The following is a 20709-nucleotide window of genomic DNA, read 5'->3' as shown; positions in this document are numbered from 1 at the left end:
AAACATGACATATATTTACAGAATAAGTTAAATTAAACTGAGGAACTCCTTGCCAATAGAAGTTTGATAAGCCTTTAGAACAGGTGTGGGGGAAATTTGGTCCTCAAGGTGTGCTGAACCACCACTCCCATCATCCCTGGCCATTGACCATGCTTGCTGGGGCTGGTGGGAATTGTAGTTCAGCAACACTGGGAGAACCAGCTTGATTTAGAGCATGGCATTTTGTACCAACCAGTTTTCATTGATACATTCTTGATACTTTCACTGTTGCTAGAGTATTGTTTTTATGTTGTACACTGCCTTATTATATAATTTATGAAACTGCAGTTTATAAATTTTCCAATAAACAAGGTAAATTCATATATAAATCCCCATAACTAAAAAAAAGAACCCGTTTAATTTAAAAACAAGAGACTTACAGTGAATTCCATGGTGCTTGCTCACTCAAAAAGGCTGGTCAGGAAAGGGAAAGCGAATAGCAAGGCTATTCAGGATGCAAATGCTCTCCTGAGGGCTGGCTGTGTTGGTATGGCTTTCAAGGAAACAGCTGTGCACATTGTCAGTGATTCTGATAGGCTAATTTGTGTACCACAGCTGCAGCCCTACTTATGTGGTAATGAGGCAGTATGTCAATCCCTGCATCCTGATTGGCTGGATTGCCATAATGACAAGAACGGGAGGGGAATTTGCAAAACAGGTAAAGTTAAGGAGACAATAGTAAAATACAGTTTTTCAAATGTTTTTTCTGTCTGGAGATGGATGGATCTCCGGGCCACAGCAATATAGTTTTGGGATGGGATTTGCTGAGTGCTGCAGCAGATTGGCCAGAGACTGGAAGATACACTGAAATATCTCCAGGAATCTCTCTAAATTCAGATCAAAGGATACAGAGTAATAAAAATAATACTTTTATTATTTATACCCCACCCATCTGGCTGGGTTTGATACCCCACCCCCCACCCCCAGAAAGAATAATGGGAACTGCAGTTTAAGGATGCTAGGAATTGTAGCTTTGTGAGGGATAAACTAGTTTCCAGAGTACATTGGGGAAAGCCATATACTTCAAATGTATGGTGTGGATGTTATCATAGTATCTGTTTAAGCCTTTGAACAGCCTTGTGTGGGTTCCAGTCCTTGTTGGAGGGTAGGTTTAAGGTATTTGTTGTTTTCTATGGTTATATATGATCTTAATATATGATCTATGATTTTTGGGTAATGGTGGATACCTCAGTGAAAATGTCAACCCAGTGTGTGGCAGCCATTTTAAAAAAGCAAATTCCATGTTAGGAAAAAAGATTGAACATGAAGCTGCTAATATCATAATGCTGTCATGTGACCCTATGATGGGGCTGTATTCACAGTGCATAGTTCTGGTGGCCACATCTAAAAAAGAATATTGAAAAGGTTAAAAAAGCGGGGGCAACTAAAATGATTAACAGGGCTGGACCAACTCCCCCATGAGGGCAAGTTACAAAATGTAGGGCTTTTAGCTGGGGAAAAGCTGTGTGGGGGACACAATATACATATTTATTTATTTATTTAATTATTATTATTAATAATAATAATAGAGATGTATAGCATTTTGCATGGTGTGGGGAATGTAGATAGGGAGATGTTGTTCTTTCAGAAGAACAGAACCCAGGAATATTCAATGAAGCTGCATTTTGGAAGATTCAGGGCAGACAAAAAGAAGTGCTTCAGAAGATGTGGTAATGGCCCCCAACTTGGATGACTTTAAAGGTTTAGAAAAAGTATTGGAGGATAAGCATCTAGTTGTAAAATGTGAGAACTGGATGCTGGATTTAGATACATCTTTGGATAGATTCAGGAAGGGCCTTCTCACGAAACCACAGCTTATTGTTTATTCCTTCATGTCAGCTTGAATAGCTGCGAGACTCTTCTGATATCAATGAAACCAAGCGTGTATTTTTCATTGTATTTATTAGAATTTATGAAATCATATAAACTTATTAAAATATACTTTACATTTCAAAATCCAGGAATTTTAAAAGTTGCCTATAAAAAATAAGCATCTACTACAAACAGCAGCAGCTACAAAAACAGCTTAAGAAGGTGCAATAAAGTCGATGAAAGTAGTGCAAGGGCAATCCAGCTTAGCTCCCTGATATTTTGCAAAAATAGAGATCGCATACACGGTATTCAAAAGCATTTTTACACTGGTGGTTCCTTAACGTCAGAGACACTTTTTAAAGAACCAGATTCAAGAGTTGCTGCTTTATCATGACGACTGTCTACTGGCAATATAGCAACATATTGGTATTGGGTACATCAAGCAGAACCTCCAAAAGACAAAAAAGATACACCATCTTTTCTGTGTATATTTGTATTATTAGGTCTATCTTATGTTGAACAGACCATAAACAATCTACTGTGCTGCTCATTCTGATACGTTCTCTTTGGAGAAGCCACCGCAGGTCACTATAGTGTGACTAAGCCATAACACCTTGGTAATTGCTGAGGAAAACTGGAAGGAGACACAGGAACAGTGCAATTCAAATCTACTTTCCCCTTTGCAAAGTATAATAGGTTAAAGATAATCCATTGGCATTTGTATGCATTGATAAAAGCTACATAGGATTAAAAAGTATTATCACTTAAAAAGGCTGAAGAGACTTCTACAAGACTAGCACAGTGCTACATATGGAGTGCGCATATCAGGCAGTTGAAAACTACCCTGAACTATTTTTTATTTAGTTTGAAGTATTTTAATGCTGCCCCTCAATTAATCCCAGGGTGGTTTGGGAAAAAAAAGAAAAAGAAAACATAATTTGAAAAACTAATTTCTCAGGAGCTTATCACCATCCTAAACAGATCTTTTCTAAGTAATGCCAGTTTTGGATTAGGTCAGGCATAGGCAACCTTCAGGCCTCCAGATGTTTTGGACTACGATTCCCATCATCCCTGACCACTGGTTCTGTTAACTAGGGATCATGGGAATTGTAGGCCAAAACATCTGGAGGGCCGAAGGTTGCCTATGCCTGGATTAGGTAATTGAGGATTAGCTAGATTTAATTTCCCACAGCAGCACTGGGGAACTTGTCCCCATTCACACCCCAGATGTTACTGGACTTCACCTCCCATTAGACCCAAAGAGCACAACCAATGGCCAGAAATGATGGGAGTTGCAGTCCACCAACATCTAGAGAGCCGCAGGTTCCCCACTCACCCTAGAGAAATATTGGAAACACGTTTGCAATGGAATAATAACCATATGCCATTTAACCAATGGTAAGGGAGCTTTACAGCGGAATCCTATTCATTACTCCCTGGCTAGTGTGTACAATACTGCAGCCTCAACAGACCAGTTCACTAAAGAAATGCACACCTCCGTGGGACAAACGCATTCTGACAATTTAACTGAGAACTGGTATCCATTCATACCTTTGTGCAACCTTTGGGGGCCAGTGGACACCTTTGGAATTTAGAGCAAGTACTATGGGGGCACCAGCCACAAAATGGCTGCCATGGGGATGTGACGTAACACAAAATGCCTTCCACACCAAAAAGGGCAGGAAATGAGACAAGACCACAGAATGGTGTGGCCATGCCCATTGATGGAAAGCACCCAGCTAGTGTGGCATTCACTGAGAGAGCTCTTTGCACCTCTCCTCTGTTCAGAACAGAAAGGAATGTGAATGCCCAAAGATGGCATCCAGTGAACACGGACCTGTTTGTAAGAGGACATGTTCAATGTAAGAGAGGCCAAGGCAGTATAAATAGGAACAACAGTTTCTTATGCACTGTAGATTTTTGATGGACCTCCTGTAGGTGCCATAGGAGGTAGTTGGGCACACTGGTGCCAGCCCAGGGCAGCGCATTGGTGACCCCAGGCTTATGCCATGAAACAGTCAACTTATTAGCATGAGTTGTTCTGGGTAGTTATTTTATCCTTTTAGAATTTCACAATTGCTCCAATATAATCCTATTCTTCTACTTCTGCGACTTTTCTTACTTCTATTGCTGTCCTTGTGTCCTTGTTGCTTTGCTATAGTACAGTAAGCCCGCAACTTACGTGCACATTTTGCTTTATGCGCTTGGCAATCAATATTTTTTAAAGGGGGTGAAAATGGAGTGATGTCCGGGAAAATGACTAGCAATCCCACCTGCCATTGAACCCAATGTGTTTTGACTATACACTATTTTGGCTTTGGGCGGAATTGTGAAATGTAATTCCTGTGTATGTTGAAGTCTCACTGTACTATTCTTCCTGTGGGTTATTTGGTTCCCTTTTATGACTGTTAATTTTATGAGAATCATGAAAATGTAATTAAAAGCCAAAGGGTATCTAATAATGCAGTACCAGAGATAAATCTGCATTACAGTAGCACCCTGATTCTAAATAAATCAGCTTAAAAGTGCCATTTGTCTAAATACAGTCAAACCTCGGTTGTTGAACGTAATCTGTTCCAGAAGCCCGTACGGCTTCCAAAACTTTCGACAACCGAATCGCGGCTTCCAATTGGTCACAAGAGCTTCCTGCACTCAGCGGAAGCTGCGTCAGACGTTCGGCTTCCCAAAAACATTTGAAAACTGGAACATTTTGGTGTTCGGAAGCTGAATCGTTCAAAAACGGAGCTGTTCAGGAACTGAGGTACTTATTTTAAAGTAAAAGTGCCTATGTGCATTTACTTGGCAATTAAGTCCCACTAAATATAGTGGGTCTTGCTTCTAAATAAGCATGCATATAATTGGGTCATTCAATTAGCAAGGACACTTTCAACTCACATAAATGGGATGAAATGCTGGGTTCATGAAATCAAAACAAATATGAACCAAAAATCAGACCAACCCTTTGAAAGAGAACAGAACCCAAACCTTACCTGAAGGGATCTGTTAAACCTGAACAGGACTCTAAATTAAGCATAGAGGTTCAAGATAAGGGATCCAGCCATTCATTTTTAGTGTGATAACACTCACAGGTCAACACTATCAGGCCAAAAGGAATCATGAGCATGTGAAATCTGTATTGGGAAGATTTCTACACATCTTGGGCTTGTCCTGAGATTTGTCCTCTTAAAAGATTAGGCTGTTCAATAGTATAAAAAAGTCTAGTACTCTAAGCATGCAAATTAAACATTACACTCTTGTATCAAGTGTTCTATTTCTACTGTAGGCATACTTTAGGGAACTGCCACTTCATAACACTTACAGACAATGGCTGATACTTAAGGTACAATAAACGAATTTTCTGTATATCCCATGAACTGAAACAATTCCAGAGGTGTGCTGAACTGGGATTAAACAAAAACAGTGAGATGGATTCAAGTTACCCGTATTGCTTAAAGAGGACAACATGGACATTTTCTTTTCTTTTTTACATGAAAATAAATCATGTCTATCCTGCCCAATGGATTTCCTGATCACCTGGAACAGGAATAGCATATTCATGCTATGAGGAGTATGAGGCTGCCATGTGCCCATGTCTCTTCCCTCCATCTCCAAGTAATATTAAGGCTGCAATCCTATGCACACTTACTTGGAAGTAAGTCCAGTAAGGCTTGTTTCCATGTGGACATGTATAGGCACACACAGTTAACCAAGATAGAAAACAGCATTGGTAACTAGATGGATAACATGTCTGAACTGATGTCAAAGCAGTTTCCTGGCTCCCTATGCCTCAAGGACCCCAATCCTCAAGAAGATCAGCTGCAGCAAAAAATAAATAAAAAATGGGGTGGTTGAGTTGGTGGGTAAAATACCCTTGACCTTCAGCCCTGGCTGGATTGAGAAGCAGGTATTCAGATATGGCAGTGAACTTGCTCCTTCCTGGCCCCATTTTGGCTTGCTCTGATAGATGTAGCACTTTGCTTACCAGAGTAAGCCTCCTTGAACTCTGTGGGACTTCCATCTGCAATACTAGCCCTATACTTCTTCCTGTTCAGAGAACTGGGAAGCATTTAACAGTACTTAGAAGGTCATGGCTCAAAAAGGCAGTTGGGATAGGGCGAAAGAGATTTTGAGAACTTGATTAGATTCATGCGAGTATTTTTCTAAGCACATGCCTTTTCCATGCTCTGAGCACAGCCCACCACACTGCATCAAAGGAGACACCTGAGTTTTTGGAGCAACTTGTTTTAGAAGTCTGGCTACATAGGACAGCTGCTTATGGGAGAGGCTGAGTATTTATTTAGCATTCCAAAGTATCCTCCACCCACAACATGCAATGAAGGCTAGAGAGACCTTTCCCTTCTCTTTTTCTACCCTCTCAAGAAGGAGAAAGAGCTCTAGGAAAATAAACAAGAACAGCTCGTCGGAGGAAAGAAGTCATATCATTTTAAAACCTAGCTAGGCTCACAGTGACTGTGTCTTTGGAAAGAAGCGGTTTCTCGTATTAGAAATATTTCCAGGCTCGTTGGTCAGACTTCCCCACAGTTGCAAGTGAGGAAGCCGTGCAGTGCAAGTGACTAAGCTGCTTTTTTATAGACTAACAACAACTTTGTGCAATATTCTTACTGTACAGTCGTACCTTGGAAGTAGAACGGAATCCATTTCGGAAGTCTGTTCAACTACCAAAACATTCGGAAACCAAAGCACGGCTTCTGATTGGCTGCAAGAAACTCCAGCAGCCAATCGGAAGCCCTGTCGGATGTTTGGCTTCCAAAAATAGTTAGCAAACTGGAACAGTCACTGCTGGGTTTGCAGTGTTTGGGAGCCAAAACGTTCGGGAACTAAGCTGTTCCAAAACCAAGGTACAACTGTATATTCAGAGAGTACTGACATGTATAACATGTTTTTATTCTGAATACTGAATATGCATTAGGAATTTTATTTATCACAATTATGTGCGCAATCAAAGTGACGTCTGGTGCTCTTACTAAAATACAATACACATACTAAAGTACATTGACACTAGGAAGTTCTGGGGTGACTGGATTTGTGTTTCAGTGAATGCTTCATGATATGCTTTTCACATTAGCTAGCGGAAAATAAGGTGCATACAGGGAAATGCTAGCCTAATCTGTTGCATATTGTACTTGGTTTTACTGATGTTTCCATCTTGACTTTTCAATAACAGAATTCTAAATGAAAATAGAAATGGGTTAGCATCCAGGTTTAGGGGTAAACTACATGAAAACAACACCATTTGTGTTTTAAAGAAAAACCGGCTCTGAGGGATGAGATTTGGAATCTCCTGAACACTGTTCTATTTTTATATCTGGTGATGAAGACACCAATGTAACTATGCATGGGAACTTGGCTTGGGTTACACCAAACAGGAAATGTTAGCAATGAACAAGCAGTGAGGAGAAAGAAAGATACAAAACGCTGATCACACTGATACCATCTCTGTGGTTTAGCTGACCATATTACACGCAGACATGCTGCTCTCAAAAATGCAACTCTAACACAGTCAAATGTGAGTGCGGGCAACACCTGCAGAACAAGTCTTGTTGGTTGTAAAACCCTGATTCATCCAGATTCTAGTTCATGCGAACATTTTATGATTATACATACATTTCAGACATTTTCATGTTATGTTGTACACATCCATCGCAACTACTGCAATACAATGTCATTTCATGTCTGAGCAAGGCTTGGCTTTCTGTTTTTGCACCAATACAGTGGTAACTCGGAAGTCGAACGGAATCCATTCTGGAAGTCCATTCGACTTCCAAAACGTTCGGAAACCAAGGTGCAGCTTCCAATTGGCTGCAGGAAGCTCCTGCAGCCAACTGGAAGCGGCGGAAGCCACATCGGATGTTTGGGTTCCAAAGGACGTTCACAAACCAGAACACTCACTTCCGGGTTTGTGGTGTTTGGGAGCCAAAACGTTCAAGTCGCAAGGCATTCGTCCACCAAGGTATGACTGTACCAAGAAAGATCTCTATGCAAAGACCTGCTGCTCCTGACTTCTCCACTATAGTGAAAGGATGTCTATGACAAGCCCACAAACCCAGGGCAATAGATCAGGCCACTTGTTGTTTTGTGTTGCTACAGTATATGTAAACACTGTTCCAGAATTATTATGATAGGCAAAAACCACTTACGCCAAAATGCTTGGATTTAAGTTGATAGACACGTCAATCCTGAGAATGTATACTAACATAATTTGCAATGGCATGGGGCAGTGTTGATGCATCATCAGCGTACCAGCTTATTGTGGGTCTCTGGAATGCAGTAGCTTCTGGTGCATCCCACTCTCAGTATATAGGGGCTTAAACTGTCCACCATCTTTAAACCCAAAATTCTGGCAAAACTGACAAGTAGGTGCTACTTTAATTGCATAGTTAAACAGACAGACATTCAAAACATTTTGCATAGTACTGAGCATGGGTGCCACTGTCTTGGCCATTGTCTTTTCTTTTCTTTGAATCGTAGCAGCTGAATAGTAGCAGCCAATATGGCCTTTGCTCCGTCTACTCAGGCACAATGTAATAATATAAAAGATATATATTGCTATAAATACATTTTAAGATCTGCTTCACCAAAATATAGAAAAATAACTATGCCAAAGCAACAACTAGTAGAAATAACAAAACAAAACAGGAACATTACCAGATTGAAACATGAACTGGGCACACACTTCAGCCCTACCTGTGCAGGCGCAAGTCTCCCTCTTTGCCAGAGAGAAGTGCCTGGTGCCAGAGTTGGCACATGGGAGCACCATCTCCACGAAAAGGAAAGGTGGCGGTGAATTATTTAAAATAAATACTCAAGTGCTTTGCTCTCTTTCAGCAGTGAAATAACACCCCACCAGTCAAATTTCATTTCCTGTACTTTTTTTCGAGTTTTGATGCCACTTCCGAATGACCGTTCCGGAACTGCTAGCTACTACGCAAAGGGCACCTCCGACAGTCCACCACGTAGGCAAATGATTGAGGAAAAGAATTTGGAAGATAAAAGCAAACACCACGTCCATTGTTTTCATTATAGCAACAGGACCAGCTTTCTCTATCTGTAGTGCTTTTGTAAGGAATATTTGGCCACCTAGACCCAACACTCCAATTAATACCAAGAGAAATCTATCTATGCCACAGTTGGGTAAACTCCACTCACCCATTACGAAAAGCGCTATTAGGCAAACTATTAACCCAATTACTGCATAATACCAAATGGACAAAAAATAATGCACTGATTTCCCCACCTTCCTTAGTATAACAAAAGTTGACGCGGCAGCTACGGCACTTGAAACAGCTGCTATTGTTCCTTTCAGGCGATCTCTGTACTCTTCTTCTATTCCAGCAACTCTGGATCCAAATAAAAAAGGTGGTCTTGCAATAAGCACCACTCCGGTGATTGTAAACAGAGTGAAAAGAATATCCCAAGGACTATACTTCTCCTTGAGAAATATCCAGGCCAGTAGTGACGTAAAAACTGGGCTGCTGAAAGTAATGACTGTAGCGTCAGCAAGAGGCATCACTTGGAAAGCATAATAGAGAAGAATCATTGCACCAGAGCCAAGCAATCCTCGAAAGAAAAGAACGAGTCGTTTGCCTTCTGGTCCCAGAAATCCTGTTCTAAAATGAAAGAAAGAGAGATGTGTATAATTTAATTCATGGCTTAAGGTTTCCATACTCATGCATCAATAGGACTTGCTGTGCATTTCAGATCACAGAATGTTAAATAACACTATGATTTTTCCAACGCTGACAATACTAGGACAGTTTCACGTTCCAATAGTGTCCCCAACTTTGATGCATTTTGATCAAATGGTTATAAAGACTCTTTGGCATTCCGCTCTTAGTTCGTAGCTAGAAGCCTGAGATGCAGCAGCTAGGTAACTTGAGGAACAACTTGTTATTTCCAGGACACATGGAGAAGCATGTGAAAGGGCACCAGCAGACATCAGGGAAGGTTGTTATCAAAGGCTCCTTTGGGTCATTTTATTGGGTGGCAGGAAGACTATGAATTTTAAGCTTGTAGTTGCATGGGGCAGCTTGTTGGGCTTTTCATTTTTGGAGCAACTATCAGTATTCTAAGTATTCCTATTTTTATTATACTTTTTAGAATGTTTTTGGCAGTTTCCATGGCCTTCAACTAGTCCAGACCCAAGACTCACCTCTGACTTCTAACCTGTACCATTGGACCCACTTTCACATACAGTTTTCACTTTTGACTTATACTAACAGTGCTAAAAAGGTACATTATTAATCCTAAAAATGGCAATTCATTACCTTAGCATTAGAACTATATGAAAACCAGTGATTTTTACACTTGTTCTGAGCCAAAAGGCTGAGAAGCTATTGAAAACCAGTGGGTTCTTTTTTTAAAATACTCACAATTTCAATGAAGCATCTGGGCATGTTTGTTTTTCCAGATATAATGATAACAGGTATTCCAGTGACTCTACAGTGGATGACGACTGTATTCACTGTACACCCTCACACCCTTAAAATCTGCTTATTAGCTTGTTTTCTGGTGAACTATAAAAGCAAAGGCTGCTGTGCTGAGCTCTACGTTTGTGTGTTGTAGGCTAGATTTTAGGGTATTTGAGGGAATCACTGCGGTTTCTGTTCTGGAGAACTGAAGACACTTCTGCATTCTAATCACTGCAACAGACACTTCTGCATTCTGGTCCCCAGCAAACATCGATTATGCAAGAAGTCTAGAAAGCCACAGGAATAGATCGGAACGTGGATGGAGCCCCCATTCCAGAGAGTTCCCTTACTATGGGCATAGCTACATTTGGCTAGAAATGTCTTCCTCTTGCCTTTCTCCTGCCACTTTGCAGCACTCATTGAAATTGATAAAATGAGTGCCCCATCATAACGATGTGTTCTAGCCCAAACACTGCATGCAGTGCTCTTTTGGTTTGGTCAGCTGTAGCTGGAGTCCAAAATGGCAGAAGCAGCATTGCGACCCACAGATTGAAGACCTACATGTTTGCCTTGAATCCCTGAATAATTAGAATGGGGGTGGTGGTGAGAGCAACCTTAGTTATTTTTGTTCACATAAGCATTTCTCATAATCTCTTCAGGCCTCTAGCCTCACAGAGTGTGGGAGGCAAGGTTGGTGAGCTCATTAGTCTTCCGCCCAGGGAAGGCTTTTCTCTGCCCCTGCTTATATTGTTTCCCTTGCTGATTTATGGCATTTTGTTGAATCCTTACTGTATACTTGGTCCAAAAAGTGGCACACAGTTGTACCTCAGCTCCTGAACACCTTGGAAGTCGAATGTTCCGGCTCCTGAACAATTGAAAACCGGGAGTGTTCCAGTTTTTGAACATTCTTTTGGAAGCCGAATGGCCGAAGGGGCTTTTGTGGTTTCTGATTGGCTGCAGGAACCAATCAGAAGCTGTGCTTTGGTTTCCGAACGTTTCAGAAGTCAAACAGACTTCAAGAACAGATTACGTTCGACTTCCGTGGTTTGACTGTATAAATAAATGGCAATAATAATAATAACCAAAACAGCAACAATAAACAATCCAAAGTGTATTTTTTCTTAGCCTTGCCTCATACAAAGGAGACATAATACTCACCTGTAGTATATTAAACCAGGAAGGACAAATGTCATTTGGAAAACACATCTAATGGCACTGACTTCCACTGAATGCACACCTTCAATTTTCTTGAGGAATAAAGATGCCACAGAGAAGAGAAAGGCAGACAGCAGCGTATAGAACAGGCCAAGCCCTGGACAGGTCCTTTTCCCCTTTATTCCTGGAACAAAACAGTTTCTAGTTAGCAATTAACAATTTAGCTGTAATTTCTTCAACTGAATTTGAAACGGTTCTTTAAAAAAAAAGTCTACTTTGAGGAGGGAAAGAAACAAAGGAAATACATTTAGTGCAATTGAAGGTATACGGTTGGTTTTTTTAAAAAAAGTTTAAAAATTTTGACATGATGGTATGGACTATAATTTTACTCTTTCAAAAAGTTCTATGTTTATCTGCATGTTGCATTTTTTCAACTTTTTTTTTTAAAGTAGTCTCAGAGTGGGATGTATAAATCCATGCACCATGTTTGCAAAATAGGTCCATTTGCCACATTCATTACATAGCCCAACCAACCATTCTGATAAATTTTGGCATCAAGAAATATTAACCTGCGTTCCCGAGGCTGTATGAATGAAAATTACCGCAGGCTCAAGCATCTATCCCAGTGTTTTCCCAAGCATTGTTGGGTAATACTTAAGAAACCAACTTTACATCTTATTTGTATTAGGAAAAATCTTGAATTTTTAAAGCAAATGTAAAATATTAGTTTCCTTATTTAACTGTAATGAATAAAGATATAACTTACACCCACTAAATATGGTTATTTCTACTTGTTTCATTATATATACAGTATGATACCCTATTATTTTACAATGAGCTGGCTACTTAGAAGAAGTTATCCTGTTGTGCAAATATCTTAACTCTAGTATCCCATTAATATGAACATAACTCTGGGTAGAGGTGGTAGAATGCCACCAGAGTTTCTTTCCCACATTTATATCCAAAACAATTATAATGCTGTTTCGTTAAAAAAATAATATAAAAAAGAACCTTGAATCCTGGAACTGTTAGTTGTGTAGGGATACCATCTAAGAAGATTAGAGAGGCAACAGAGTTATCTTCAGAAGAAAGCAGTGGTTTGGCAGGGCATTTCTGTCGGTTGCTAAGCAACTTGGAATCACAACCTGGAAGCTGATAAGCAACCTGGAAGCTGAGAATCAATGTTTTTTAACATTCAACTGCTGTGAATCCAAGGTGACAGAATATGCACAGACATGCTTTGGCTGCCTTGGTCCCAGGATTTCAACTGCTAAAGTCAACTTCTGAGCAGCAGCTGTCTCTCTGTTTTGAAAGGGCTGAAATCTCCAAGCGCTGGACACACTGAAGTTAGGCTTAATGTGAGAATGTATTTGGTATGAGTAGTTACAGGTAGGTAAAATTCTTTGCAGTAGCACCTTAGAGACCAACTAAAAGCTCATACCCAGGCTTCCTCAAACTCGGCCCTCCAGATGTTTTGAGACAACAATTCCCATCGTCCTTGACCACTGGTCCTGCAAGCTAGGGATCATGGGAATTGTAGGCCAAAAACATCTGGAGGGCTGAGTCTGAGGAAGCCTGCTCATATCAATAACAAACTTAGTTGGTCTTTAAGGTGCTACTGGAAAGTATTTTTTTATTTGGTATGAGGAGTTGGACATGGATTTTACCACGGTTAAGTAGACAGGGTCCTTTTACCAGCCTGCCTGCATGAAGGTGCAAACAACTCTCTTCTCGATTCAATTCCTAGGAATAAAATCTGAGCACTTCTACTTTTAGCCGATTATTTTGAATCTAAAAGTCATCTGGTTAAGTTTCCCACTTAACACAACACTTTCTTCGTTTTGTCCTAGAAGAGGAATCTACTTATGGAATTCTCTGGAGGCATTCCATGGAGCAGAAGAGGAGAAATTTGGTTCAATTTGCATCTAAAGGCAAACTGTATCAAATTCACACTTCCTAAAACAATGAAAGAATCAAAACATTGGCATCCTCCAAAATCCACGCTCATCCAGAATTTGCTGTGTAGTTCTCCAACCAAAGAATGCTTATGCATATATTAGGGGGGAAAGTGTGCATACAAATGAATATATTAGTGAAAATAACATGCAAAAATTCATAACATTAGGAGGAATTGATTGCAAAAATGTGCTCACTAGTCAAAACTGCACATAAAAATGTGTCAGGAAAAATTCACACTAAATGCTGAAGAATTTTCAAGAGGATTTTTTTTTTAAAAAAATCACAAATTGCTAAAGAAATGTAGAGAACTGAGAGAACTGAAACCAACAACCCTTCCATCCTTATGCGCAATGGGTCTGTTGTGGCCAAGTCTCCAGAAAGCTTTAGCATCACTTCTGAGTAAACTGGAATTTTAAATAAGCTTTAGTACAGCCTTCACCAACCTAGTGTCCTCCAGATGTTTTGGACTACAACTCCCATCAACACAACTGACTGGGGCTGATGGGGGTTGTAGTCCAAAGCATCTCAAGGGTACCAGGTAGGTGAAGACTGCTTTAGTATGTAAGAATATAGGAAGAGTTATGCCATAACAGCCCCATTGCGCATAAGGATGGAAGGATAAGCGCATAAGGATGGAAGATTACAACACTGGATCATGTAGCAACAGGATGTAAAAAGGATCCAACCAAGCTAGTTAAAAAAAACAACTGAAATCAATACAGATAGCTTGGGGTTCATCCTTTGACGTTGCATATTCTCATCTTGCGAAATCCACCATCTCCTCTCGCAATCTCCCTATCTCAGATTCTCTTCCTATTTTCCTAATCTATCTCGAAAAGCCCTTTCATTTTCTAGCCCTTTTTCTTCCTGTTTATCTGTGGAGATGTCCTCCTCCACCTCCACATATTCCTAAACACCAGTTCTAGCTCATGTTCAGAACTTTCTCTTTGTTTTCAGTCTACTCCAAAATTCTAGACTGCCACGGGCAAACTTGGCACAACGTATAGGTTCTTCACAACACATTTGTCTTCAAAATCCCCAGAAGTTCTTAATATGGCGATTTAATGTGACCACATACTGTTGTGGTGGAAAGGCAACCAATAAATGAAATGAAAGTTACATCTACATGGGTTTAACTTTCACTGCATTTCACTGGCTTTCTATCAGACCAGTACAGTGGTACCTCAAGTTACATACGCTTCAGGTTGCATACGCTTCAGGTTACAGACTCCGCTAACCGAGAAATAGTGCTCCAGATTAAGAACTTTGCTTCAGGATGAGAACAGAAATCATGCAGCGGCGGCAGCGGGAGGCCCCATTAGCCAAAGTGGTGCTTCAGGTTACGAACAGTTTCAGGTTAAGTACGGACCTCCGGAACGAATTAAGTACTTAACCTGAGGTACCACTGTACTTGAAGCACCTGGGCAGTAGTTAGTAACAAACAACACCTGGGCCTCTAATTTGTGCATAATCTTATGCATGTCTATTCAGATTTAAATCCCACTGAGCTGAATGGCCCTTACTCCCATGTAAGTGTGTTTAAAAAGAGTGCATTAATACAGGAGAATCCCCAGTTATGTGAGGGTTCTGTTCCTGGCCGCCGCATGGATCACTGGGATATGTGTAAGTGAGGATTCCCCCATTCTGCCCCTACCCAACCCCCTTTCAGCACTGCAAATGGTGCGCGTGTCAGTGGGAGCACATGTGCTGATTGTATACAAGTGGGGAGGCACCTGTACAGGAAGAGGCAATATCTGAAGAACACATTTGTGAGGGGGTTGGTTTCAAAATATCATCTGTGGCAGGTATATAAGCAAACTCCAGTAACAATGAACTAAACAGGGCTGCCCACTCTCTTTCAGAAAAGCTCCAGAGCAGGGGCCTCTGTGACATATTGGAACAGAAAAGAATAGATTTCAAAGGATGCTAAATCTCAAGGCATATTACTGCTTGAGGTAAAGCACACACATCTCTGTTTGTGCTTTATAATGGGTTTTAATCTAAAGTGTTATTAGAAGAACAAACGTGCCATTCTCTCTCTGAACCTACAGTGTAGCTGTTGGCAGAGCTTCACAACATTAGCCAATACAGACCGATATAGATTTGATCCCTTAATTGCATTATTGCCCCAATTTGCTCTTGTTGTCCAATACAGTCCCACATTAATGGAAATTTTTGTCTGAAATATTGAATTAAAATAAGGAGACTCAGAATGGACTGAAGCTGAAGAAGGAAAAAAAGCCATGCTGATCTACAGAGTGAAGAATAAGAACAAAATATCAAGTTTCGGTGTAGTTACTTTGATTACCTAAAAGATAAAAGTGCCAGACTTCTGCACAGACTTTGTATATGACACTAATTCTCTGAAGTTGTTGCTGTATAAAAGGATGTTTAGGGATTCTGGAAAAGCGAACCTCTGCATTATTAACGAAACACCAAACTTTCATATTATGAAGGGAAGGTATCATAGTCAATTGTACTTTCTTTCTCTTTCTTTCTTTTTTAAAAAAAGCTGGGCTGGTATTCCAGACTAGCAAAGCAAACACTGTAGAAACGAATGACCTTCTTACTGCAATTAAAAAGAAAGAAAAATATTATAGGTTTTAGAGCATCTGTCCTTTCAATGTAAACTTTAAGAACAGAATAAGATAACATTCCTCTCTTCTTCAAGCGCTTTCTTGGCGAATGGCTCCAACTCATTGGCAGAGCACATATCTTGCATACAAAGGTGCCTCTATAGGTAGATCTGGGAAATATGCCTGCTGAAACCCCGGGGGAACTGCTGCCAGTCAGTGTCAACAATACTGAGCTAGATGTATCAATGGTCTGACTTTGTATAAAGCAGCTTCCCATGTCCCTATGTTCTCAAAGGACAGTAGGTTTCCATTCAGCACTGACAAAACAGTGACAAAAAGGAGTTCAGTGCCAAAGCACAGCAAACAGTGACACCCACAATATCTCTGCTGGGTATATCAAGTTTTAAGACACAGTGTTATTCTATCAGTATTCCATTTGCCTAATGCTGTTTTATGGCTAGCTCCGCTCTCAAGAGAAGGATTAAAATGGAGAACTGAAATTACAATAAATAGGTATTCTATATGGAGGAGCATTCAAGCACACGAATCCTCATTCACCTGAAGTTTGAAGTGGCACAATCCAGACAACATCCAAAACAAGTAGGTCCCCAAAATGGGATGATCCTACAACCTACTCAACAGCTTCCAGAATGTATCAACGCCCATGCTGGATCAGGCCAGTGGCCCATTTAGTCCAGTATCCTGTTGTCACGGTGGCCAACCTGATGCCTATGGGAAACCTGTAAGTCAGAGCTAAACACAACAGCACTCTCCTCTCCTGCAGTTTCCAGCAACTGGTATTCAAAAACATTGCCTCCAACTATGGAAAAAGAGTATAGCCATCCTGACTTATAGTCACTGATAGCCTTTACCTCCCTGAATTTGTCTAATCCTTTACACTATTGACAGACGCTTCAAAACACTGTGTGCAAGACCAGTGTCTCTGACTGTCATAGGAACTTACCACTAGAAATGCAAAATATTATTAAAGACTCTCTTGATTTCGAAAAGTGGTTGTGTTGGCAGCAAGGGGAAAACAAAATAGTTCATTTATTATCTAGGTCTCTGGACAATCCTTTGCTCTGTAACGTCTCGCCAACTCGTATAAACTTGGAATAAAACTTCTACATAGCAGATTTCTCCGCAAGCTTAATTCTACAAACTATGATCGCTCTTGCTGAAAGCACTGTTACTAGCAGCTCACAAAATGCTGGGTTGACAAATCCCCACTCTAAAACAAAAATGGTTATGTTCTGAGTGCCTCCCTTATGGCTCCAAGGGGTAGATAATTTTATAATTAAATATTAACATAGCTTTTCAATGTATGATTAAAATAAACAATATTATATGGCTTTTCCATTGCCAGTCTGATTAAACATGATAGTTACATATGTTGATGTAATTATTGTGTACGTTAGCAAGAGAGTGTGCAAGTACAAATTATGCTGTAGAACAAAACATCCTTTGTTGCAGAATATATTTCATACTACAGTACTTCATGTCAAGAGAGAGACACATAGTATAGGACCACCAATAGTTTAGTTACCCCTTTACAAAATATAACCACCCTTGTGTTTTCATACACAAGCTACAGTACATATCTTCCTATATACAGAAAAACGTCAGGCTATCTACACGCGCATCCCACTTTGGTGGATTTGTTGTACCCCATCACAACCAACCCTGGATTTACATGAAGTCAGGGTGCAGTAGGGGAGCTAAAGAGAAGGCAGGTTGCACAACAGCAGTGGCCATGGCATGGGAGAGAGAAGAGGGGGATACTGAGAGGGGGGAATTGGTGATTTCAAATAGTGGCAGAAGTCAGAGTAAAGCAGGGATGGAAGGAAGAGGGAAATTGTGGTTTTAAACAACAGCAGAGATTTGAATGAAGTACCTTCATACAATGGAATATGTGAGGGTTCCGCATCCTTTATCTCTCTCACATGAGGCAGCTGAGGAATGGAAGAAGGAGAAGTCTAAGTACAGCGAGAAGGGAGAAATGGGGTTGGGAAGGTGAAAAGCAAGTTTGTCCTTATACGAGGAAGGGGAAGTTCTATCTTAAAATGTGGGGGAATAATAATAATAATAGTATTTATACCCCCTCCCTCCCTGGCCAGAACTGGGCTCAGGGCAGCTAACACCAAATATATAATATATTAAAACACAAAATCAAATGATGGGGAAGTTGCGACCAGAGAAAGCAGAGACACAGCCCCTAGTACTCTATAATAATTAAAATGCAATTCCCCAATTCCTTACTCAATATCATACACATCAATTTTTACACATAAGCACAGGATTTTAAAAATTGGAAGAAAAGTAAAGCTTATTAAGGAATAGATAACCTGTGATCTTAGGAGGGCAAAGGTGTTAGAGACCAGCGATGGGAAAGGTTTCTCTTTACCTTTTCAACTTGCCACCGTGATGTGTTCGGTAAAAGCGCTAACCTGCCTTGAAAGGCGCTGGGAAATTCTAGGTTAAGCCCATGCGCCCTAACTCTTAAAAGTTTTAAAACAAAGGTGAAACGGAATCCCAAAACATGCACTTTTTTTGAAAGAGGGCCGCACGTGCATGGCACTTTATATAAACAGAACCACAAATCAAAAGAACCGAGGAGGGCCGAGAGAGAACAAGAGTTGTTGTTGTTGTTGTTGTTGTTGTTGTTGTGACTACCTTAAGCGGATGTATTCAAGGTTGCCAAGGATTCGGGCAGAGCCTAAAAGGCGCAGCTCGCGGGCACCTCGCGTGGAGAGAGGCAAGATGCAGCCGGCCTTGCCACGAGGCCAAGCGGCGAGGGAGCGCCGATTCACCCCGAGGGCGCACCAGAGCACTGAGACACCCGCCGGTCTGAGCCTCCGCCCGAGGCCGGGAAGAGGCGCGCAAGGCGCGCGGCGTTGCGCCTCCTCGCCCTGCCTGTTGCCAGCTCGCCAGCCTCCTCTCTCCCCGCCCCGCGTGCCCTCCCGCCTGCCCTCACCCACCGGGCGTCCCGCGTCTCCAAGGGAAACTTCCTCGGAAGCAGCCGCCGTCGCCGAGGCTGGCAGAGCCCGCTGCCACTTCCAGGTCGTGCACCTGGCAGAGCCCGCCATCCTCGCCGTTCCTGTCGTGGCCCCCGGGAGGAGGGGGATCTTCTGCCTCCCACCGCCCTCCTCCTCCGGCGGCGGCGGCATCCTCCTCGCCGCCCTGGCGCTGCACCATGAGGACCGCTCCTCCGGCTCCGGCTTCGCCACAAACTGCTCGCCGGCTCTGTCCGGCGAGGAGCCGGCAACTTCGGTGCGCGTGCGCGGCATGCCGGCCGTGACGCCGCCCCCCGCCTGCTTGCCTGCCTGCTCTGCGCCGGCCGGGCGGCCTGCTTCCCCGCCGAGAGGGATGTTTACATGTCCCAGCGTGAACTGCTGCGACCTCCGCGGGGAAGGTGGCAGCCGCGAAGGCTCCGTCAGGCCGCGGCGCGAAGCCCCCTCTTCCCCATTTCCCCCGCTCTACCGAGAGCCGCGCGATAAATACAGCTCTTCCCGAGCGTCCCCTCAAATAATATTTTGGTGGAAGGAGAAACTCATGCCAGAAATAATGTGTTGAGGTTGTTCCTGGATTGCCGAAATATCCCTTCGTGTGGTTAGCCAAGAGAAGCTAGGCTTCCTGCGGTTTAAGTCTCGCTTCTGCCCTTATCTCAGTAGGTGACCTTAGGCAAGCCACTTCAGTTCTCTTAAGACCTCCAGGTATAGGGCGGGATATAAATTCAGTAAATAAATTAAATAAGTAATGAGATACATACCAATAGCCAACTTGCTTTAAAAAGAATTGTTCGGAGGTATGAAATAACGTGCGAAGCGCTTTGAACACCATGTGTGGTGTGCATGTATATGTTGTTGTTGTTATGTAGTGTAGTTTTCACCCTGGGCCAACAGGGGGATACTGTATATAGTTTTCACTCAGGTCTGTAGATAGTTTTCACTCAGGTCCGCGGCAGTTATTTTAGGCGGGAACTCTGGGCTGTGGTTGTTACAATGTTGACAGCCGGCTGCCTATAAAAGCAGGCCGGCTGAACTGTTTGCAGTCAGTTCTATTCCAGCTTACAAAATAAAGAGCTACTTGAAGAAATCGCTGTGCCGGCTGCTATGTCAACCCACAACTTAATACTGGCGACGAAGGTGGGATGGATGGACATCAGAGCACAGCCAGATGCGGCCAGCCTCTGAACTGAGCTGAATCACTGAGCTGAATCATAGAGCGAAATCACTGAGCGAAATCACTGGGCAGAACCAATTCAGAGCTGACTGTTCTGGCTAGAGCACTGTGTTCCATCCATCGCCCTTCACGCCGGCATCGGAATCATGGCTTCACTTGTGCCTCTACTGCCGTTTGCGCCAGCCTCTGAATCATGGGACTCCTACCTCACTCGGTTCGACTGCTACCTCCAAGCCAACGAGCTGACAGCAGTATCAAAGGATCGGAAGCGGGGCCTATTCCTCAGCCTCTGTGGGCCTGAGGTGTTTGAGACGGCCCGAGCATTGGTTGCGCCTGAAGCAGTCCAGGCAACACCATGGGACACGATCCAAGGGAAGCTCCGCAACCACTATGCACCAAAGCCGTCCAAGATTGCTGCCCGCCATGCGTTCTACCAACGGAACCAGGCAGAGGGGGAGTCAATCAACAACTACACCACCGCCCTGCGACAGGCTGCAATGCACTGTGAGTTCCGAGACTTAGACGATGCCCTGATGGATCGAATTGTCTGCGGGGTC

General features: G+C 42.2%; 1 protein-coding gene and 1 long non-coding RNA gene across 3 annotated transcripts; one reads left to right on the top strand and one right to left on the bottom strand.

The window, feature by feature from the left end:
- Positions 1-1924: 1924 nt before the first annotated feature.
- SLC35G1 (solute carrier family 35 member G1) lies at positions 1925-19287 on the bottom strand. Of its 2 annotated transcripts, XM_081912367.1 has the most exons (4): positions 18949-19287; positions 17865-17922; positions 11439-11619; positions 1925-9479 (listed from the first exon to the last, which is right to left on the bottom strand). In XM_081912367.1, the coding sequence occupies exons 1-4, from the start codon at positions 19255-19257 to the stop codon at positions 8720-8722; spliced, it is 1308 nt and encodes a 435-aa protein (XP_081768493.1). In that variant the 5' UTR covers positions 19258-19287; the 3' UTR covers positions 1925-8719. The 2 variants fall into 2 exon arrangements, with proteins under 2 accessions (XP_081768493.1, XP_081768494.1); XM_081912368.1 differs by lacking the exon at positions 17865-17922.
- LOC309370535 lies at positions 12518-15988 on the top strand. The gene is made up of 2 exons (XR_014168612.1): positions 12518-12781; positions 15550-15988. It is a non-coding gene; the product is annotated as an uncharacterized lncRNA (long non-coding RNA).
- Positions 19288-20709: the final 1422 nt, after the last annotated feature.

This window comes from Podarcis melisellensis (assembly GCF_964234715.1).
Source record: "Podarcis melisellensis genome assembly, chromosome: 5".
NCBI classification, from domain to species: domain Eukaryota; kingdom Metazoa; phylum Chordata; class Lepidosauria; order Squamata; family Lacertidae; genus Podarcis; species Podarcis melisellensis.
The sequence above is the reverse complement of the archived record's forward strand: the minus strand, read 5'-3'. Positions and strand labels throughout refer to the sequence as shown.

Bases quoted from the DNA above. Each gene is read 5' to 3' on its own strand.
- SLC35G1 (XM_081912367.1), bottom strand. From the start codon at position 19,257: ATGCCGCGCACGCGCACCGAAGTTGCCGGCTCCTCGCCGGACAGAGCC. The intron at 17,923-18,948 runs GTGGGTGAGGGC...TCCATTCCTCAG, and splicing joins TTGGAGACGCGGGACGCCCG to CTGCCTCATGTGAGAGAGAT. The intron at 9,480-11,438 runs GTGAGTATTATG...CTTTCATTTTAG, and splicing joins CCTGGTTTAATATACTACAG to AACAGGATTTCTGGGACCAG.